The 21,372-nt window shown below is 53.8% G+C and overlaps 1 protein-coding gene across 2 annotated transcripts in view; it reads left to right on the top strand.

The window, feature by feature from the left end:
• The window catches only part of NBAS (neuroblastoma amplified sequence), a 267,157-nt gene that overhangs the window by 240,003 nt on the left and 5,782 nt on the right, over positions 1–21,372 (top strand). For both annotated transcript variants that reach the window (XM_027855628.1, XM_027855629.1), the window contains 3 exons: positions 539–666; positions 6,080–6,224; positions 15,930–16,058. In XM_027855628.1, coding sequence (XP_027711429.1) covers positions 539–666; positions 6,080–6,224; positions 15,930–16,058 — 402 coding nt within the window. The remainder of the gene's footprint in view (positions 1–538; positions 667–6,079; positions 6,225–15,929; positions 16,059–21,372) is intronic.

Raw genomic sequence — 21,372 nt, 5'->3', positions numbered from 1 at the left:
AGGTCTCAGTCGTGTCTGACTCTCTGTGGCCCCATTTGGGGTGTTCTTAGCAGAGATACTGGAGTGGTTTGCCATTTTCTTCTCCAGAGGTGGTGTTAGTATCCCCATTTTACAGATGAGAAAGCTGAGGCAGAAAGGGCTTAAGGGACTTGCCCCCAAGGGTCCCAGTGCTGATAAGTGTCAGAGGTGGATTGGATTTCAGGGCTCCCCAACTCCAGGCCTGATGTTCTCTCTGCTGCTTCCCATAGCTGCCTCCAAATTCACAAATTACACAAAATAAAGATGTAATTATTTGGGGGGCTCAGAGCACTAGCATCTGGAGAGGGAGTCCATCAGGGTGCTGAGGTGGCTCTTCAGCTGAGCGTCGAAGGGAGCCGGGGCTCAAAGAGTGTGGTGCGAAGGAGGCAAGGGTCCGACAAGACGGGGCTGGCGTCAGGGTCACCGGGAGGGTTCGGCCGCAGCCCAGGCGCTCCTGGGCCGTGGCTAAGGGGCATCCGGGGCCCTGTTCTCCAGCGTTCACGCCTTTCTCCCCCCGCAGGTGACCATTGCTGACATTGAGAATGAGGAGAGACGCTCCACTCTCTTTTTGGGGCTCCTGGAGGCCAGTCGTCAGCAGGTGGAATTTCAGCACCTGGCTTTGCTCTTGCAAGCTTGGCCCCCCCACGGGTAAGTGTGGCCAGAAAGATGGGGTGTGGAGATCGTTTTTTGTTTTGAAAGCTGCAGTCTTTGAAAGAACTAGCGAATCAAAAATCATATTTCTTTCCAAAAAATGCATTTACTAAAGTTAACTACTTGCGCTGATAATCAGAACTCACAGCATAGGCCTTTAGAGTTGTAAGTCTTTGCATCCTCACATTTAACTGCTCAGGAAACTGAACCCCAGAAAAGGGAAGCCCCTTGCCCAGGGATGTACAGCTGGTAAGTAGGAGTCGGTCCTAGAAGCTGGGCCTTGTGCACCTTGGCACAACCTTCCTCTCAGCCCTCTGTGGGATCAGAACGCTCAGCTCCAGAACGACGTCAGGGGCAATGTTGCATGTGAGGCAGCTGGTGCCGGGCCGGTCCACAAGCATTTATTCGTGAACGCTTTCCGCATGCCAGGCACTGTGCTGCGTGCTGGGGATACAAATGGGGCTGGGAGATGGATGAGGGAAGGAGGGACCCAGCCAGGGGCACAGGGAAGAAATCTGCTAAGAAATGCTCGCCTTTAACGGGTTCCTGGGAGGGAGGAGCCCAGGGGCCAGGTGCTTCTGAGCTGTGAATCTTGGCCTGCCGGGATGGTCCAGGAGAGGGAGATTACCGGGCATGACGGAGACGTCCCGAGGAGTGAGTTCTGAGCCTGGTCTCCATTTTGCTTCATTTTCATTTTGTTTTTCAGTTTATAAGCATTTGTTTTCTGTCTTTCTCTCCTACTCCCCCCTCCCAATTTAAAAGAAAAAACCCCTCAGAACGAATATGCGTCGTCACCCAGAGCACGTTCCCACAATCGCCCTGCCCCGTGTGTATGTCTCATTCTGGGTCCATTGCCTCTCTCTCAGCAGATGGGTTTGCTGTCAGCGCATTGATCATTGCCCTGGCCAGAGATCTTTATCGGTTTAGAAACTCCAGCTCGCAGATGGGGCTTGCCCGCAGGCACAGAGCCGGCAAGGGGCAGGGCCAGGATTTGAATCCTCCTCTTTGCTACCAAGTTACCTTTTCGTGATGTTGTCTTTTCGCTGCTGGCTTGGGTGCTGACCTGCTTGACTCACGCATCAGAAGTATCTGAAGGCCCGCTGTGAAGCTGATTGTGTTTTTGCCGTCCTGCTGGCTCATAACAAACACCTTGTTTGATCTGTTACCCACAGTTTTGCAGCAGTGGTGATTGGCCTTTTTGTGTCAAGCTCCTATTATTCTCCTAGAATAAGAACGTTCAGAGCTGTCATTCAGAGCCGTCTTCACCTTAGGGCTGATCTAATTCAACCCTTTCATTTCAGTAATAATAATAACAATGTACATTGATGGGGCCCACTATAGCTTCCAAAGGGCTTTGACATAGTAGGGAATCGTTTAATAATCTCATTAGCAAGGGGTACCTTAGTGGGTTGAGGTGATCGGCCCACGGTCACAGAAGGTGCGCGTGGTAGACGCCAGCCTTGCCGGGTCTCGGCCCAACGCCTCTTCTGACAGCGTGAGGGATTTCTCCTTGGAGACGGTTTCGATGTGAAAGGCAGGGCTCTGGTGCCATCTTTGCCGGCAAGCCACCCACTTCTGGTCTCTGAGTCATCCCTTTTTGGTTTATATTTATAAAGAAAGGGGCCCTCACAAAAGTGATGACAATAACCTCAATTGCCCCGAGGACTGACTCGTGAGGTTGCGGCTGCCACATGCAATAGGCTGGTGGCTCTCTCCTTGTCAGGGCCAGCCCATCCCCCTGACCAGGCAACTCCCCCGACATGGTGCAGGTGAAGTAATTCCTGTCTAGTGCTGAGCAGGAAGGGGCTGAATGAGCACAAACTTAAAAATCAGGCCCGATTCATCCTAGGGTCTTTGCAGAGCACCGTGGTCCGGGGGCTGACAGTGGGGGGAGATCAGGAGCCAAAGCCCAGGGAGCCACGAGGGACCTGATCTCTGGTCAGATGCAACCCGATTCCCCAGAGCTCTAACCGTTATTTCCATTGTGCACCTATGTGCTCCTGGGCAGGGTGCCCAGAGCTCCTTCTGACTGCTCGGCCACCCCCGTGATGCTGTGGGCTCCGGTGACAGCTGCTCTGTAATCTGGAGGGTTGCAGGGAGTCCGTGGACATCCCACCCCAGCAGCCCAGCTCTCTCTGCACCCTTGGAAGGATTTGCTCAGTGTCCATTTGAGCCTCACTCCCTGGTTCCATCTCACTTTGCACCTTTCCTCGTTGAGTAGCCTGAAGGACACGCCGTAATCCTCATGCCAGCTTACCCACAGCCCCCTGCAGTCTAACTGCACGCGTGCACAGGCATCAGCTTGGTTCTCCCGAGATGAATCCTTCTTCCACATGGATGAAGACTGCAGAATAGTACCTGCTGGGGAAGGCTGTTCTCTCGCCTGGCCAGTGCCAGCATGGGGTTACCAGGAAGAGCCAGCCTGGTGTTGGGGGGCGAGGGAACAGCATGGTTAGTCAAGGCGCCATCCTTCTGCCGGGATGCAGACGGGTTTGACTGCACAGCTTCGGGAGAAGAGGAGGCAGTGGCCGTCAAGGCCGCAAGCCTTTGGGGAAGAGTGAGTTTACCTCTGAAGAGGACAACCGCTGGGGGAGGGATTCTGCTGAGCCCCCTGGGGAGGCCCCCCGGGGATCCCGTCTCCTTCCTGTCTCCCAGAGAGCTGGTGTGCTGTCAGGAGGGCCCTTGGAGCCCCTGGGGAGGGCTGGGCCAGTCCCGGCTTCAGCAAGCCGCTGCTGCGTCCAGCCTTGCTTTTTCACTCTGGTGTATGTAGAGCATTAGGTGGTCCATTGTAGAGATGGCCCTTGGTGTGATTGAGCCCAGATCCTCATTTTACTGATGAGCCAGCTGAGGCCGCAGTATCAGTGACTTCTCTAGGGGGACCCTGCTCGTGGGAGAGGATTTGAATTCAGACCTTTCTGTGAATCTGTATATACCTGCAGGAAGGGAAGAGGCTGTTTCCTCGCCAGGTGTATTTTACACATCTGATGTACTTTACACCGAGAAGGAGCACCTCGATATCTTGTTTTTTAGAGAAGGGGAGCAGGGTGGTGTAGGGCGTGGAGCCTTGGCTTAGTGTCAAGAGACTGCAGCTCAGGTGCTTGTTACCTATGCGACCCTGGGCAAGTCACTTCTCTTTCCTGGCCTCAGTTTCCTCATCTGTTCAACTGAGAGCGAGCTGTCAGCCCTTGTTCTCTTTAGAAAGCAGTAACATTCTTTGTTCTGTGTACCATGGGTCCTCCCAATTCTGGCATTCCATGTTCTAGGTTCTAAGGTCCCTCCCAGTCTTGATATTCCATGTTCTAGGTTCTGAGGTCCCTGCCAGCGCTGACAATCATGTTCTGGTTTTTAAGCTTCCTCCCAGCCCTGATCTGCCACGTTCTAGGTTCTCAGGTCCCTCCCAGTACTGATGGTTAATATTCTAGGTTCTAAGGTCCCGCCCAGCCTTGATATGCCATGTTCTGAGGCCCCTCCCAGCTCTGACATGTCATGTTCTAAGTTCTAAGTCCCTTTTGTTGCTGAGGTCCATGTTCTAGGTTCCCAGGTCCCTCCTGGTTTTAACAAGTGCTGTTCTAGATTCTAAGACTCCTCTTGGTGCTGGCACGCCACATTCTGCATTCTAAGGTCCCTCTCGGTATTGGGGTGCCACGTTCTGGAGTCTAAGGTCCCTCCCAGCCGTGACATACAATGTTCTAGGTTCCCGGGTCCCTGCCTGTGTTGCCAACCCACGTTCTAGATTCTCAAGCCCCTCTTGGTGCTGACATGCCACGTTCTGGATCCTAAGGTCTCCCCCCCAGCTGCCACGTTCTAGGTTCCCAGGTCCCTCCTTCCCCGACATTCCGCATTGCCTGTCCGGATGCCTACCTCCCTCAGCTCTGATGTTCTATTACAGCAGGCTCTCAGAACCCCCGCCATGCACTGACTCACAGAAAGCGCTCAAACGCTGCAGCCGCTGTAGATGAGACCTGTGTTCTAGGCCTGATTTAGGAATCCGAGCTCACTGATGCCTTTGCCCTTTAGCCAGGGCTGAGCTTCTCTTTTCGCTCTTGTTTCTCCTGAAATGCTGGTTGTTCTGTGTGAGTTGGAAGGCCCTTGCTGGGCCCAGCCACTGGGCCTTTCATCCGGGTTCTAAGAAGAGGCTCTCTGTTTTGGGGAGAGGGTGAGCCCCCTCTAAGTGGGCAGCCCCGGGCAGGGCACGCCCAGCAGCAGAGGGCATGGAGAGTGTCCGGAGCAGCTTCCAGGGGTCACGGGCCACACTCGTGGGCAGCTTCCTCCTGCTGGTGCTGTTGGGGCAGACTCCCCAGCTGACATGATCCCAGAGCCATTGCATGTCTCTTCACGGGGGCCTGGCTTGCTGTCCTCAACGGGCCCAATGTGGCTCTGTGAAGGAGAGAATCGCAGAGCATCTGCTCCAACTGTCTCATTTGGCAGAGGGGGAGCCCGCACCCCAGAGCCTGGCTCTGGCCTCCCTGAGAACCAAGCCACACAGTCAGGTGGAAGGAGCGCCAGAGGCAGAGCCCAGAGGTCTGGGTTCTAATCCCAGCAAGAATCGTGTCAGTGCTTATCCAGAGTCCAGGAAGAGCCGGGGTCTGGTGGGCCTTTCTGGAGGCAGCCCCATTGTCCCTCCAAACATTTCTTCTTTTCTCTCTGGGCTGCCCCCCACGCTGGGCCCAGCTTAGCCCCCAGAGTGCGTCTGGCATTGAGCCATCCCCTGCCCTTTCTCTAAAGAAGGGCTTGTTGGGCTCTTTGAAATGTTGACGGGGAAGATTCTGATTCTGTCACCAAAGCACAGAATCAGAACCGGTGAGTTGAATCGATAGGACGCTTTCAAGAAAGGACTTCCCCACATTGAGCTCCTTCCCTCGTGGCATGGGCCGCCTGCCTCGGGACGTGCTGAGTTTTACATTACCAGACGTTGCCCGTCAAAGGCTGGATGACGGCGTGGGGGCAGGGCTAGGTGGGGGTTTCTCTTCCAAGGACGAGTCAGGGTTGGACGGCATGCCCTCAGAGGCCTGTAATCTGGCCTCACCTCCTCATTAACCACGCGGCCTGACCAAATGACCTACCTACCCTCCACTCTAGTTTTCTTACTTGCCAAGTACTAGTGGTCATCGCAGCTTGTTTGAGGCAGGCTTGTCCTTGTTAGATGGATACAATGTCTCGACCTGTGCTTTGAGATCTTGAGGCACCTGACCTCCCATCAAAGGCCCCTTGCGTTGTGCCACTGACCTCTGGAGTGAAGTGGAGGCCTTAGACATTTGTTCTGGGGTCCTCGAGGGGCTGGAGGCGCCTGCACTTTCTGGCAGAGCCAGGGTGACCGTGACAGGGAGACGGGGGCCCACCCATCCCTGCCCTCTCCGGCATTTCCATGATGCCTCCTGCTCACTCCCGGCCTTCCTTTCTCTCTGCTTAGGAGCAGCGAGGCCGATAATCCCTGGATGAAGCTCGCCACAGTGATGTTGTCCAGGTGCGCAGATGGGAACAAGGATGCCCTGGGCCAGGACGTGTTGAGGCTCTGCCGCTCTCTGTACCACACCCCGCAGAGCCTTCCCCTGGAGGTGAGTGCCCGCTCGTGTTCCTGGGGCCTCCCCCGTCAGGGGCCCTGGGCTCAGCATTGCCTATTAAAGGTCCGTCATTTCTCACTTACTAAGGAAAGAAGTCTCCCCCAAGAAGGCCGGAAATGGGTTTTCTTCCAGCTGATACTTTCAGGTGTCCCCCTGTATCAGCCTTAGTGGTCTCACCATTTCCTAGGTCATTGATGCAGAGCCTTTCCCTCCCAGCCCCTCGAATCCCAGAATACCACGGCAGACACCAGCCTTGCCAGTGTTGGGAGCGTCCGGCCAGCTCTGGCCCAGAATCCGCTAACTCTCCCTCCACCCTGTGGTGGGATTTACATGACCACAGCTTTTGTTCTTGCCAAATAGAGCATGCTAAAAAAAAAATCAGTTCACTTTGCTTCTGACTTTTGGTTTTGATCGGGCCCATACACTGAGCCCAAAGGAGTTATTGGTGGTCAGTGACGACAGTGACCTCTCACCCTGGGGGTGGTTGAGCTCAGGCCTCCCCGCGTGGCCCTCCCCTTCCTGGTGAAGATTCTGGCACCCGCCTTCCAGCCCTGCTTGAGTCGTGTCTGGTCCAGGGCCTCCGTGGCGGCTCTGCCTGCTCAGCTGAACGCCATCCATGGGGTATCTTTGTTGATAGGTCCAACACTCAGAGTGTCTGTGGACAGACTGTTCTGTCTTTTCTAACCATAGAAGGTGTGGTTGGGTAACTCCCTTGGCAGCTGGGGGTCGACTATGGGCGTGATTGTCAGGGCGTGCACCTTGGTATCCAGAGCAGGCCGGCGAAGCACAGTAGGAAGAGGCTGGTTAGATGACTCTGGAGGTAGGAAAGGAAGACAAGAGGAGGGTGAGGGGTCAGGGGTGAGGGAGGCTGGAGAGCTTGGAGAGCGTGGTGAGACCGCAGGGTGGCTCAGACGCAGCAGGGCAGGCTAAGAGATGGGAGACGAGGAGGAGATCAGTAAACATTTATTCGGCGCCTTCTGTGTGCCAGGCACTGTGCCGGATGCTGGGGACTCCGAGAGAGGCACGAGACAGCCCCTGCCCTAGTGGTCAGAGGCAAGAGGGGCAGAGCTGGCTCGGGTCTGTGACTCGGGAGCCCTGGAGGGACTGGAGTGGAGTGAGCGGGTGGGGCTGCCCAGCCGGTGCCCGGGCCCAGCTGCCCCGGCTGCCAGCTGCTGCGGGAGGAGTCTGGCGCTCTGGAGCTCAGAGGGTTCAGATCCTGGCTCTGAGCGTACCATTGCAGCACAAATATGCTGATTAAAAATGCGCACTTCGTGAATAGGCGGCTGAGGAAGGGACCCGAGAAGTGTTTGTCGACTGCATTTTGAGGGAGGCCGTTTGTCTTTTAAACCAAGCTTCCTCGTGCTGGCGTGATAGAGCCATTCTTTGAAACATTTGAAAGGACAGCAAGCACCAGGTGTCAGTCGGTGAAAGGCAAGGTCCGGGGTGACCCTCGCGGATCTGGCCAAGGCCTGCAAGGCGGCTGTGAACTGGGAAGGCCTGGGGCCCGAGGTGCTCGCTACCAGGGCAGCAGCACATGGCGCCATGCCGTCACAGAACGCTGCACTCTGGGCCATGCTGGTTCTTGAAGACCTTGTGCTGCATTGCAAGGGTTAGCGGTCGGCATGCACGGAGGGAGCGTCGTATTCCAGCTTCTCGGAGCATCTGTCATCTTGCTGATGTGAGTGACCTTCCCACGATGCACCTTGTGGCCTGTGGTGATGGCTGCTCCTACGGGAGCTGTCCAGGGTCTCCTTCTAGTCTGCTGGGCCTTCTTCTGCCCTGGGTGCGTGGCCCGCTGTAGTCCATCGGTCGCTGACCTCGAGGTGGGGCCTGGACGGTGACGGTTTGCGGCCTCTTCTCCTCGGCCCCCTGGGTGACATGGAGAACCCTGCTGTCCCAGACAGGCCTGTGTTTTGGGGGCAAGTTTGTGATATTTAAAAGAACTGTACACCTTCCCTGAGACCATCCTGCCTGCCATCCTTGGGTTCCACATCAGACCCAGCTCGCTGCTGACTGGTCATCTTTCTGAGCTCTGCAGAGTGTTGGAGAGGCCGCAGGTTGTGGGAACTGGCAAGACCAGGGTCCAGTCCGGCCTTGGCCACTCTCTGCCCCTGTGACCCAGGGTAAGGCACCCTAGGCGGCTCTCCAAGGCCACCCATCGTGGCCAGCCTTCCCTGGTAAAGGACTTCCTCACCCAGCATGGTGGATGGAGACCTCTCCGGCCATGTGGCTTTTCCCACATCCAGAGTTAGGCCACGTCCTTTGGTGTGGCTGTGGATCTCTCTCCTGTGGAGGCCTTCGGCATGGCGTCCCTGTTCCTGGAAGAACATGAGAAAGTGCCATGCGTTGTCAGTGATGCTTTATGACTTTCTAGAGTGGGTGTGGCCTTTGCGCCCTGAGCCTCGGTCTCCCAGCTGTGTTGGAAGCAGGCATAGTGACTGGTTGTTGAGAGATGGGGAGGGAGAGCCAGGCCTCAGAGTCTCAGACAAGACCATCCAGTCAAAGAGGATTATATTCTTTAGTTCCAAAGCCCTCCACTTACTTATCCTGTTGCTTGATCCTCAGAGCAGCCCTGTGATTTAGGCATGGGAGGGCTTACTCCTCCCATTTTACATTACAGTCCTGGGGCTCTGTAGCCCATGAGAGCCCTGGATTCGAATCGTGGGAGCACCAGGACAGCAAGAATCACAGCACAGCTACAAACAAAACCCTTCTTGTTGGGGAGAAGCCATGGATGCTTGGTGGCATGGCACCAGTGACTGGGTGTGGCTGGGGAGGAGCCTCCCTTGGGCCAGAGAGAGAGGAAAGGGGGAGGGGCGTTGGCATGGGAGGCTAGGCAGAGGGACTCGTGGGAGGAGCCCGCATCAGAGGGGGCAGCATGATGAGGACTGGGTGAGGGGCACCAGAGACAGAAACAAGTGCTTTTGTCACCGGAGCATGTGACTGACCGAAATAGCAGAGTTTGGGAAACGCCCGTCCTGGCCCACCAGCAGGTTATTGTAGTGGACGGACTGGACATCAAGGAGGCACCACAGGGCCTAGAGTGAAGAAGGCCAAGGTTCACATCCAGCTCGGACACTGACAAGCTGTGGGGCCCTGCTCAAGTCACCTGCCTCAGTGTCCTCAGCTGTAAAATGAGGCTCTTACTAGCACCTACCCCACGGGGTTGTTGTGAGGATCCCACATGTCATACAAGCTCTGTAAAAAGCTGCTACTACCGCTCCTGCTCTTAGACACCAGCTGGAGCTCTCTCTCTGCTGAAACCAGAGTGACCGGTAACTTCTCAACTTGCCTTGCTCAGGATATCATTCTTCAGTAAGTGGAAGTTCTTGATCCTTAGTGTGGCCCTGTGATTTAGGCGTGGTAGGGCTGGATCCCATTCCTGCTAAGGAGAGGGGAGTGATGGCATCTTGGTCGGGGCAGAGGCGTGGAGATGCCCCCTCCCTCCTAGATTAGTAGTGAAAGAGAAGAAATCTGAGTGTGGTCCGACACGCATCTAGATGTCGGAAAAGAGGGGTCAGAGGGGTCAGAGCAAAGATAGGGAGTATCCCAGGAGGGGTGGAAGATGCTGAAGAGTAAAATTCTGAAGAAACAAAGGGAAATAGTTCCAATGAGGAGGAAAAAAAATTGGATTTCTCGGAAGAGACCATTGTGGACGCACAGGGAGTCACCAACAAACAAGATATGAATCCTCTCGCCAAAACAGAGGAATTCTAGGAATAAAACTGGAGAGCACATTTTGCAGACACAATGGAAGACTTCGGTAACTGGGGAGATCCCCATTGCTCATTGTTGGGCTAGGTTCACATAGTGAAAAGAATTACCTTAATTAAGTGATAGATTCAGTGCCATTCCAATCAAACCAACAAAGAATTATTTTATAAAATCAGACATAATAACAACAAATGCATTTGGAGGAGCAAAAGGGAAGTCCAGTCCTCTCAAAGGAAATAATGGGGAAAAAAGTTGCAAAGGGGCCTACCAGCCCCACGTTTCAAATTATACTGCAAAGCAGGGGGAACAATGATCACCAACCGCAGAGAGAAGCCAGAGCTGCTCAGTTCTTATCTTGTTTCTATTTTCTCTGCCAAGGAGAATCACCTTTCGACTGCAAGTGACAGAACAAAAATGACCAGCAGGGAGTCGATAATCGAATAAGTAGCAGAATGCCAAGCTGCCCTAGATGAGCCGAAGACTCCTGGCCCAAATGGGCCACGTCGTCGGTCTCAAAGCCACTGGCAGATGGGGTGGCTGAGCCTCTGCCAATGATATTTGAAAGACTGTGGAAATAGGGGAGGTACACAGAATTGGAGAGGGCAAATGTTGTCCCAGTTTTTAAAAATGGAAAGAGAACAGTCTTGAAATTATAGGCCAGTGGGCTTGACTTGGAATCCTGCAAAGATTCCAGAATAGATCATTAAGGGTGTTCGTGAGCTCCTAGAAGAGGAAGTGGGGATTTCAAAGAGCCAGCATGGCTTCTCCAAGAACCGCGCATGGGACGGAGTTTCTGAACTGACGGAGGAGAGGAATGGTGTGGCTACAGCTGTCTTCAGGTGTTTGAATGACTGTCATGTGGGGGAGGGATGAGCAGAGCTGTGAGTGAAAGCCACAGCCCATGTCGAGCTTTCCCAAAGAGGATCTATCCATCTATCAAATATCTACCTTCTCATCCATCCATCCATCCACCCATCTGTCTAGCTATCCGTCTGTCTGTCTATCCATCCATCCATCCATTCTTCTATCTCTGTCTGTCTCTGTCTATTCATCCATCTATCCGTCAATCTATCCATCCATCCATCCATCTAACTATCTCTGTCTGTCTATCCATCTATCCACCTGTCTACCCATCCATCCATCACCCATCTATCTGTCTGTCTGTCTTTCTGTTTGTCTGTCTATCTATCTATCCATCTATCCCTCCATCCATCCATTCATCCAACTATTTATCTATCTATGACGTGCTTTGCAAACTCTTTGAAAGCTTTCATTTTGTCATTGTACCCTTAGTGCCTGGCACATAGTAGGTACTTAATCAATGCTGGGGGCAGAGCTGGGGTTTGCATTTGATTCTCTGCCTTGTCCTACATACAGGCCTTATCCTATATTTGTGCCATTATTGGAAGGATAGTTTAGCGTTTAAATGACCTTCACTTTCCTTGCTTCAGTCTCTCTGTCTTTGAGGTGGGAGCACTCAGTATAGCTGGCTCCCATCCTCCTTATGGTGTGGGATCCTTGTGTGTGAACAGAGGGGTATGAATGGGAAGGTGACTCACAGCGTGGCACATTGTCATTAGAAAGGGAGAAGCATCTCCGAAGGTCTACTGCACAAGGCAAGCTACTGAACTGGCCGTGTTCTGTCCTGTTTTGAACCACCTTAGTCATGAAATGGTCCGAGTCTTCATTCTTTGACCGAAAGGCATATATGTGTTTTGTCCTTAGTTTCTGAAATGCGGCCCGTTCCTAATTCTTTCTGAAAGAGCTCTGGACTCCTTTCCTTCTCCTTTTGCCTCTTCCCCCGCCACATTGGTTCCCCTCCCCCATAAATGCCATCGGTTGCAGAGCACCCCTCCCCTCCCGATGAGCGCCGTCGGCTTCTGGTGTGGCCTGTGGTCGCCTCTGGCTGGGATGGCTTCTTCCCCAGCTCCCTCCGATTGCTCTTCACACAGGTTGGAGATGAATTCTTCCTTCTGCTCAGCTCGTATCCATGGCAATGTGAAAAACCTCCCCAGAAACAAGGACCCTGATGGAATAACAAATGTCCTTCTTTGCATTGTTTCACCTGCTTTAATATTCCCCTGGTCAGCGGTGATGGAGCAGGATTCTGCTGGAGAAGCCAAAGAGAATAGAGGCCCTTGCTGCTTTCTCAGGAGACCCAGAGCTGTCCAGGATTCCCGGCCTGCTCTTGGAACCTTCCCTGCCCCAAGCGAGCACTGGGTGGCTCAGCTGCAGGCCCAGGCTGGCTCCTGACTCTGTGTACAGGCCCTCTGCCCGTGGAGAGGGAGAAGGACCCCTAGCCTCGGCTCTGAGCCATCTGAGCCTCTCTCATGGGAATGTGAACCCCTGTGCCCAGTGGTGCAGGGAGGTCCCGGTGTAGGCTGCTGGGAGGTAGCATCAGCAGCTTTGGCCATCAGCCTGTCCCAGCCAGACAGAAACTGGTACAGGTGGTGTCAGGGGCCGAGCCCTGTCACCGGAGGACGTGTGGCCATCACCTGGGTCTGAGCAGTGCCTCAGTGTTCACGGACGGGCCAGACCTTTCCAGCGTGCACAGTCAGACCTGGGAAGGACCTTGCAGTGTGTCAGTCAATAAGCTATGCATTTAGTAAGCACCTGCCACATTGCCAACATGTTACCAACTCACTGGTTACCAGTAATTTTTAAAAATGCAGTTTTATTTTTTTAATCAGCAGAAATCTGCCTTACTCTCTCCCACTTCCCCTTGATCCCTACGTGACAGAAAGAAAAACAACTCCAGTTATAAACACATATACTTCAGCAAAACAAATTGCCACATTGGTCACATCCAAAAAAAAAAAGCGTCCCTCTGAATTGTGTGTCCTTCGTTTCTCTGTCAGGAGATGGGCGGCATTTTTCATTGAGTCCTCGGGAGTCACAGTTGCTCATGACGCTGAGCAGAGCTCCCGAGCTCTGCAGAGTCATTTGTATTTACACTATCTATTGCTGTCATAGAACTTGTTCTTCTGATTTTCCTTGGCCCTGCATCCGTTCACTTCAGTCCTCCCAGATTTCTCTGAAACCATCCCCTTCCTCGTTTCTTACAACACAGCAGTATCCCATTACAGCTCGACACTAGCTTGTTGAGTCATTCTCCGACTGAGTGGCAACCCCACCACGCCCAAATCTGTGCCACTGCAGAAAGACCTGCTGTTTCCGCACACCGGGAGGGTTTGTTCTGCTTTGGATTAGTCCCTCCCTTTAATTCTGTCTTCTCCTTTCTCCCTCATTTCCCTGCTGACTGAAATGCATTTCTGTCCCCAACTGTGTGCGTCTGTTTTCCCCTCCTTGGACCAGCTCCGATGAGAGTGAGGTCCACGTTGTTCACTCTCTTGTCAGTTCTGTTTTCCAGAGCTATAATTTCTCGCCCTTTTTTCTCCCAGTGCTCTTATTTGATTTTTCAGAAATGATTTGTAGCTTTTTTTAAAGACTCTTGTTTCTTCTCACTTAGGAATTCTAGTGGGGCTTCCACCCACGCTGCTTTCTTTTTTGAAGTTTTATTTGTAGATATTTTGGAGTCATTCTCTTTTTCTGGGTTTGTGCCTTGGAGTGCCCCTGTAACCGCCCTAGCTCTCCGTGATGGGATGGTGGGATTCTCTTTTGTGGGCTCAGTGTTGCAGCCTACTTCCTGACCTTGGACTTCCTGTAGGCCGCACCGGTATGCTCCTGGAGGGGCCATCTCTGGTTGGTCAGCCTTGGGCTGCCTGCTCTGCCACCCCTTGGGGCAGGTCCTCCCCACTCCACCTGGATCTGTGACCGAGGACTAGGGAGTGAATGTCGAGCCCCCAGCTGGCCCTCTCACTGTGGTCTTCCCGAGCCGGGGCCCCCGTGGTCCTGAGGCCCTTTCCTGCCCTGGTGCGCAGCCTTGCTTCTCTTCTGCTGCTACAGGCTGGAAGGCTCTGTGGACCTCGGCTGGCCAGTCCTGCCTCCAGCTTCCCCAGACCTCTCCTTCTGTCTCCCTGGGCTGACCTGGGCTGGAGATAGGGCTCCCAGGGACATTTTTTTCTACTTTCTCATCAGGGCTTGTTGTAGCCTGTTTTCTAGGATTTGGTGGTGGTGGTGTGTCCCAGATCTCGGCTCTCTCTTTTTCTGGCTTTGCTTTCTCCTCCTCCAGGCCTTTGTCCTGGCTATCCCCCATGCTGGAGCTCTCTCCTTCCTTCCCCCCGGACTTCCCCGGCTTCGTCTCACCTTTTGTGGAAGTCGAGTGTTCCCTGCTCCCTGTGACCTTGCCTCTGTCCTGAATCTATCTTGTTTGCACCCATGTGTTTTCAGGTGGTCTCTACATTAGATAGGGGCTCCCTGAGGGCAGGGGTGGGTTTTGTCTTTCTTTATATCCCAGCACTTTTGGCACTGGGCCAGGCACTAGGAAGTACTTAATGAATGCTTAGGCACTTTGCTAGGCACTGTGAATACAAAAACACCCACCGCTGGGGGCTTTTCTCCCAATCATCTTGTGAGACAGGTCGTATGAATACTATTCCAGACGGGACAAGGAGGCTCAGGCATGGACAGTGACTTGTCCAAGTCCATGTGGAGCCAGGGTTCAGCTGTCTCCTTGGGGAGTGGGTGTGAGTGGCAGAGGCCTGCCCAGTTCCCTCCTTCCCCCCTTTATTCATTCCTTCATTCAGTGTTTTCTGTATGCCTGACCTTGTGTAAGCCCTGTTAGCTCGGGCCAGGCCCTGGGAGATATCGATGTCAGCTACGAGCCCTGTTTTAAGGTACTTAGAATTTATTTCAGGCAAATGGTCACAATTGTTTCTGCGAATCTGGTTGGGAAGCGTTTTGGGGTGCAGTTTGTTACCTGTTTGATGTTTGCCTCAGCGGTACCACCGGATGAGCCTCTGGGGTGGGAATGAGTGCCTCTGGTCTGTGTGGTTGAGCCCTCTCAGCGGAACAGAAACCTCTTGAAGGCAGGATGTGTTGTGTTTCTCACACGGTGCCGGGCACCTCGGAGACACTTACTGAAAGTGTGCCACGGAAGGGTGAGGAATTTGGAGCCCTTGGACCCCGGTTCTGCCCTTACTTCCTGCTGATGTGACCTCGGGGAAGGAAGTCACAGATGTCTCTGGGCCTCAGTTTCCTCTCATATATGAGGACCTCTGAGGTCGTTGGTAACTCGAATCCGCGTCCCGAGGTCTCTCTAGACCCACACTGGTTTTCTGCAGCGTCCCAGAGGAGTGGTCGTTCTGCCTCTGCTCAGACACCGTCAATGAGTGGAATTCTTTTTCCAGGCCAATAATAATGATGAGGAGGATAGCTGACTTCTATGTAAATGGTGCTTCAAGGTTCCCAAAGTGCTTTTGGCACCTCGTCCCTCCCCTCCCTCCACCCCCATACTGAGTGGAAAGTCTCTTCCCTGTAAAATCCCCCATTCCTGGTCTTGAGGCGAGTGGACCGGCCATGGCCCTTGGTCTGCGTGACCCAGCCTTCTGATGTTGAAGATGGCAGTGCCGTTCTGCCCCGGCTTCTGGTCTCCGAGCTCCCCATCCCAAGAGTCTCCCCTGACCTGGCTTCAGTCCAGACAAGTCCCAGCGTGGAGATGTTCTGCCTAGAAAGTGAAACAGCCCAGCATTTCCCTGGAGACGGTGCTGCTTACACTGGCCGGTCTAGGTTATACCTGCCTGCACTTCCTGTGAGCTCCCCCATCGGAAGTGCCCGCCATGGATGCCACCCCTTTACAGAGGAGGAGACTGAGGTGCAGGGCAGGTGACCCGGCTGGTCAACAGCAGAGTGGAGCCTTGGGCCCAAGTGTCCCCCCCCCCGCCCCCAGGCCGGGTTCTTCACAGATCCAAACTAATGGTTATAGCCAAGGGCCAGTGTCTCACTGCAGCCCACGAGCCTCCATAGTGATCATTCTTACAGTGGACATCAGGGGGTCTTGGCCTTAGACTTTGAGTCTCTCCCGGCCCCCTTGTTACCTCTGATGCCTCCCGAATCTCACAGCAGGCTTTGTGCTTCTGATTTCAGTGTGTGAAGGAGCTGGCCGTGCTGCTGCTTAGCCAATCCCTCCTACTCCCGGCCCTGAAGCTGCTGGTGGAAAGCCAGGATGCCGCTCTCCAAGCCCTGGCACTGGAGCAGATCGAGGCTGTGTCCCAGGTACGTACCACTGAGCTCACCGTCATGCACAGGGGCCCTTTCACCGCCATGGAGATCTCGCCGGTACACCGCCGTTTCTTAGACTGCTGACCCTCTCAGGCCTCAGGTAATTAGAACATGCGCCTCATGTGCGTCGGTGCCCCCCTGGAGCCGTGGAGGATTATTGGGACAATAGAGAGGCACAGAGAGGCCAGGCTTCGGAGCCGCCGCCACCGTAGAACCTGCTCTACTTATTTTTGTATCTTGTTTTCCCAGTAATTAAAGGTAAGGAAGTGGCTTTGAGGGGACAGATGTGGTGGTGAGTTCTGCTAACGAGGCTGCAGAACTCCAGACCTGGGGAGGGCCGGCACTCCCTGCCAAGCATTCTGCCGGCTGAACCCCATGCAATAAACACACATGATTTTGTTCGGCTGTTTAATGGAGACTAGCAAATACACAAACCATCAGGGCAACTTCCTAACTCAGTCAAAACCTATAAATCTATCAAGAATGATTCCTGCATAATAACCATAGAGTACCTGGCCTATATTCCCCGGAACATAAGGCACATAGTTGTTGCCGAAGGAGGATGGCAAGAGGTGCTCCTCTTGGGCCTGGTTGAGGCTCAGCCACCTTGGTACACCACCTTGGTGCCAGATCACACAGACTTTCCAGACCCTGGTAGAGAGAGGGAGAAGAAGGAATGGGGTGCTGGTTGTTCTTCTGTCCACCTATCAGACCAGCCTTGGGTCTGCTACTGCCCTTGGGGAAGGTGGGGATGCATGGTGCTCCCCATTGTTCTGCCTTCCAGAAAACAAGATGGCAGGAGAGAGCCAGAGCTCTGGCCCATCCCAGGGGCTCCATGGAAGGAGCAGGTGTTACAGGCCAGGCACTTCTTCTGTTCAGACTCAGTCCTGTGTCTTGGTAATTCCTAGCCTTGTTCCATCACCTTTGACCCACTGAGGCCCGAGGCAATATCTCCCTTTATGCACCCAATGATCACAGAGTATCCCTGAACCAGGAGCCTCTCCACAGCTTTTGGTGAAAGTCCTCCGGGGAATCCCTTCCTAGTGGTGACACCTTCCACTTTTGAATCATAAAGGGAAAGAAAGGGAATAAGCATCGATATTGTGCCTACTGTGTGCCAGGCACAGGCTAAGTGCTTTTTAACAAAGAGTATCCTGTAGTCCTCACAGCGGCCACAGCACAGTGGGTGCTTTTATTATCCTCATTTCACAGATGAGGAAACTGAGGCAGACAGGTGACCTGACCCGCCCAGAGTCCCACGGCTCAAGTATCCGAGGCTGGATTTGACGTCCAATCTCCCTGGTTCTGGGCCCAGGGCTCTGTCAGCTGCCTCTAGCTGCCAGTGCGAATTGGTAGGAGGTTTTTCCTTTTGCTGATCTTTCACTTGACCCCCCATTGCTCCTGGATCTTCCCTCAGGGGCCAAAGGACTCGACACAGCGGTCACTCTGCCCTCCTCTCTCTCCTCCGTCCATGGGAGGGAGGTACCATTTCAGAAACAGATGAGCCTAAGTGGTTTTCCCAGGGTCTGGCTCAGAGGTGGGACTGGAGCCCAGGCCTTCCTGACCTGAGAGACAGTGCCCGTGAGGGCCACAGGGCAAAGGTGGGGCAGCTTGAAAGGATCCTGGGGAGGCGTGAGGTGGCGTGCTAAGAGATTTGTCTTTTGGGATCCAGAACCACCGAAGGCTGAGACGCAGGCGAGTCAGATCTGAGCCACGGTCGGGTCGAGGTTGGAGGAGTCCACCTCGTGGCTTTGTGGAAGGTGATTGGAGAGGGCAGAGCCTGGAAGCAGCTGAAGCCGTGAGCAGGCTCTTGGGTGCTGAGGACTGGAGCCACGTTTGAGTCTGTGGCCACAGAGAAGGGGATGGATGGGGGAGATGTTGTGTAACAGAAAGGATGACACTCAGTGCGTGATTGGTTTAGGGGAGGGAGGAAGAGGAAGGCTTCAAGGACAGCTCAGAACAGAAGAATTAAATGGGGCCTCGATGGCCATCCCACCCAACCCAACCTGGTGCCTTGTAGGGTGGTGGTGTCTCCAGTGGAGTAAGGACGTTGGGAGGAGGTGTGGGCTTGGAGGGAGATCCATTGGGTTCTAGAGTGAGCATGTTGAGTTGGAGATGCTAGGGGACCTCCAGGGGCTGATGGTCAGCAGGACCGAAGCTCAGCAATGGATGGATAGGTTTAGGAGCCTGCTGAGAAGAAACTTTAGGGAATGGGATTTTTTATTTATTTTTTCTTTTTTAGGCAATTGGGGTTAAGTGACTTGCCCAGGGTCACACAGCTAGAAAGCGTCAAGTGTTTAGTCTGAGGCCGGATTTGAACTCAGGTCCTCCTGACTTCAGGGCGGGAGCTCTATCCACTGCGCCACCTAGCTGCCCCCTGAGGGGAAACTTGAACTGAACTCAAGTACAGGACTTTAACTGGAGGGAATGGCTGAGTTCCACAAAGTATTTTCAGAATGAGGGAAGCCTGGTTTGTTTGCAGGTAGCGGGGGGGAAAAAGCCAGTGTACAGGGAGAAACTGAAGATGGGGAGGAGCAGCAGAGTGATCGCAGCTCCCAGAGGACGGTGTGGGATGAAAGCACGGGTAGCAGAAGTGGCCCTGGCCAGGAGAAGGGTCACCTCTTCAGCCGAGATGAAAGCAAGAGTGATTGCATAGAATGTTGGAGCTCAGCGGGACCTTGGAAGCTATCAAGTGCCATCCCTTCCTTTTACAGAGGGGGAAACTGAGGACCAGTGAGCCAAAAGGACTTGCCCAAGGCTTCAGAGCTAGTGTCAAAACTGGCATCGCAACTGGAGTCTCTGGGTGTGTCTGTATCTGCATCAGTGTAGGGCATAGGCACCCAGGCATCATGGCAAAACACCGATGGGGGCCTTTGTGCCAACCTCGGTGGGGTCTCCATACCCAACTCCGTATTTTGACGATGTTTGGTGGAGTCACGGCTAGTTGTACTCTGGCACTAGAACCTTGGAAGAGCCATGCTCAGACAAATGGATGGGATCAGTGACGTACCAGCCTCCTGTGGAGCAGCCCAAGTTTGTGGGGAAGGGTTTGTCGCCAAAGGGTGCCTGGGAAGTCAGGAGTCTTTCTGGTCATGGCAGCCAGAGCAGTCAGGAGGGTCCCCAGAGGCTGCCCTTGGCTGGCATCGCCTTTGAGAGCCTTGGGCCACCTGCAGGACATGGCCACGTGGCGGTTCTGGTCCTCAGTTTACTTCTCTGTCAAGTGGCTGGAACGGCTGCATTGGCTGCCTCCCAGGGTTCTTGTGGACTTTGTAAATCATAAACTGCTACAGAAATGTCAGTTTAAAAAACTTGTCACCTGGAAATGCCAGGCGCCTCTCCTTTCAAACATCGCTGAGTAAGACAGCTCCCTGGTCTGCCCTCCCTTGGGGTTTTTGGAGCCTCACCGATGGGAGAAAGGTTATAATATGGCCAGGCTCCCTATGTAGGGGAGGGAGGGCTCTGGCACGGAGGACGGACTGGAGATGAGAGAGAGGAGATGGGCAAACCCTGTCGAGGCTGTGAATCCTCTAGAACCCCTGGGATAACGATGGCCCAGTTTCCACCGCCCCAGGCAGCCTTGAGTGGTGAAGGGCTTATTAATCCAAAGGGGTCTGAAGCCATCATGTTAGAGTTGGGGTGGACGCATCCTGTTGGCTCTGGAAGGGACCTGCAAAGCCACCGAGATTCAGGGAAGTGAGGGACTGAAGCTTAGCTCAGGCCCCAGAAATGACAACTTTGCCTCTGGTTTTTGTAACCAAATAGGAATGTTCCTGTGGAATTTCTGTAACGCTTCATCAAGCATTTATTAAGTGCCTACTGTGTGCCAGGCACAGTTCTAAGTGATGTGGTTACAAAGAAGGTGAAAGAACCCAGTGCCTGCTCTCAGGAAGCTCCCCGCGTGATGGGGGAGGCAGGGGGCACCAGATGGTGGCAGTGCCGCTGACGGGAGCATGGCAACGGGACGAAGGCGCCGCTCCTGTTTCTGTTTTGCAGGAGTCATTAGATCTTCTGATTACATCCAAGTGCCGTCCCAGTCAGGGGCCAGGCTCATGTTAGCAGCTGCTGTGGTAGGGAGGATGCATGAGCCCCTGCCTGCCAGGGGAGAGGCTGGGGGATCGAGAGCATCCTGGCTCCCCACCTGCTAGCTATGGGACCTCTGCGGCTCAGTTTCCTCATCTGTAAAAGGGGGTGATGGGACTAGATAGCGTCTGTGTTTCCTTCCACCTGCTAAAGCTAAGCTGGAGCGGGCCCTGGAGTCAGGAAGACCCTTCTCTCAGACCCTTCCCATCTCTCAGACTCTGTTTCCTCCTTGGTAAAATGGGGACAATGCCCGTATCAGCTTCATAGAGTGGTGAAGGTTAGTAGGTTAATAGAAGTGCAGTGCTTTGTAAACCCTTATTAGAACCTTGGGCTTGGATTGGGGGAGGCCTGAGTCAAACTGTGCCTCAGGTGTTTAATGAGGCATGTGACCCTCATCAGGTCATTGAATTCCTCTTAACCTCGGTTTCCTCCCGTGTAAAATGGGGATAACAATAGCACCTACATTCAGAGTTTCAGAGGATATAAGGTGTATATGTAAAGTGTTTTTGCAAGCTTTTACAGAGGGAATTTGTTACCAAGGCACGATAACAGTAACTGTCCTTGTCGCGGGAGCACAACAGCAAATTCCCCTGATCCCTCCTGATCTGAGGTTGGAGGAGCTCTGTCCTCCTGACCCTGGGGGGGAGGTGACAGTTGGGGTGGTGTAGTTACCCCCATTTCACAGGAGAGAGAAGGACGTCACGCTGCTGCCCAGGCCTACACTGCCATCTTCCTTCCTTCAGAAATCTTGGCAGAAAAAAGGGGAGGCAGGGTCTCGGATCCCTGTGCTCTCCACCTTAGAATTCTCCAGCCTACCAGATAAACTGCTTTTTGGGAGGAAGGGGGACAGAACAAAGCACGGGGCCTCCCTGCTGAGAGCCTGCCCCAAGCGGGCTGGGCGGTGCTCGGGAGACCTTTGAAGGAGGCACGGCTCCTGCAGGCGTCCTGTTTCTAAAGATGTCCCTGCAAAGAGAAGCAGAGACAGAAAATGGGGAACCAGGGGCTTCGCTCCCGGTGTCGCCCAGCCTGCTGGCTCTCCTTTGCTCCGGAAACATCAATCCTCCTCTTTGTAGGAGGAAGTCTTTCAAGCTCTGGGAGGGAGGGAAGGCAGGCAGGAGGCTAATGAAGGTACTGCTTCCTGGAAGGCTGATTCAGGGCTGCAGAGAGAAGCTGAGCCCCACCTGTCTGTCTGGGCAGAGAGCTTTTGAAAAAATCCCTGTGTTGTATC

This window comes from Vombatus ursinus, unplaced genomic scaffold, assembly GCF_900497805.2.
Source record: "Vombatus ursinus unplaced genomic scaffold, bare-nosed wombat genome assembly UNPS02010980.1, whole genome shotgun sequence".
Lineage (NCBI taxonomy): Eukaryota > Metazoa > Chordata > Mammalia > Diprotodontia > Vombatidae > Vombatus > Vombatus ursinus.
This window is presented reverse-complemented; position numbering and strand designations above follow the sequence as displayed.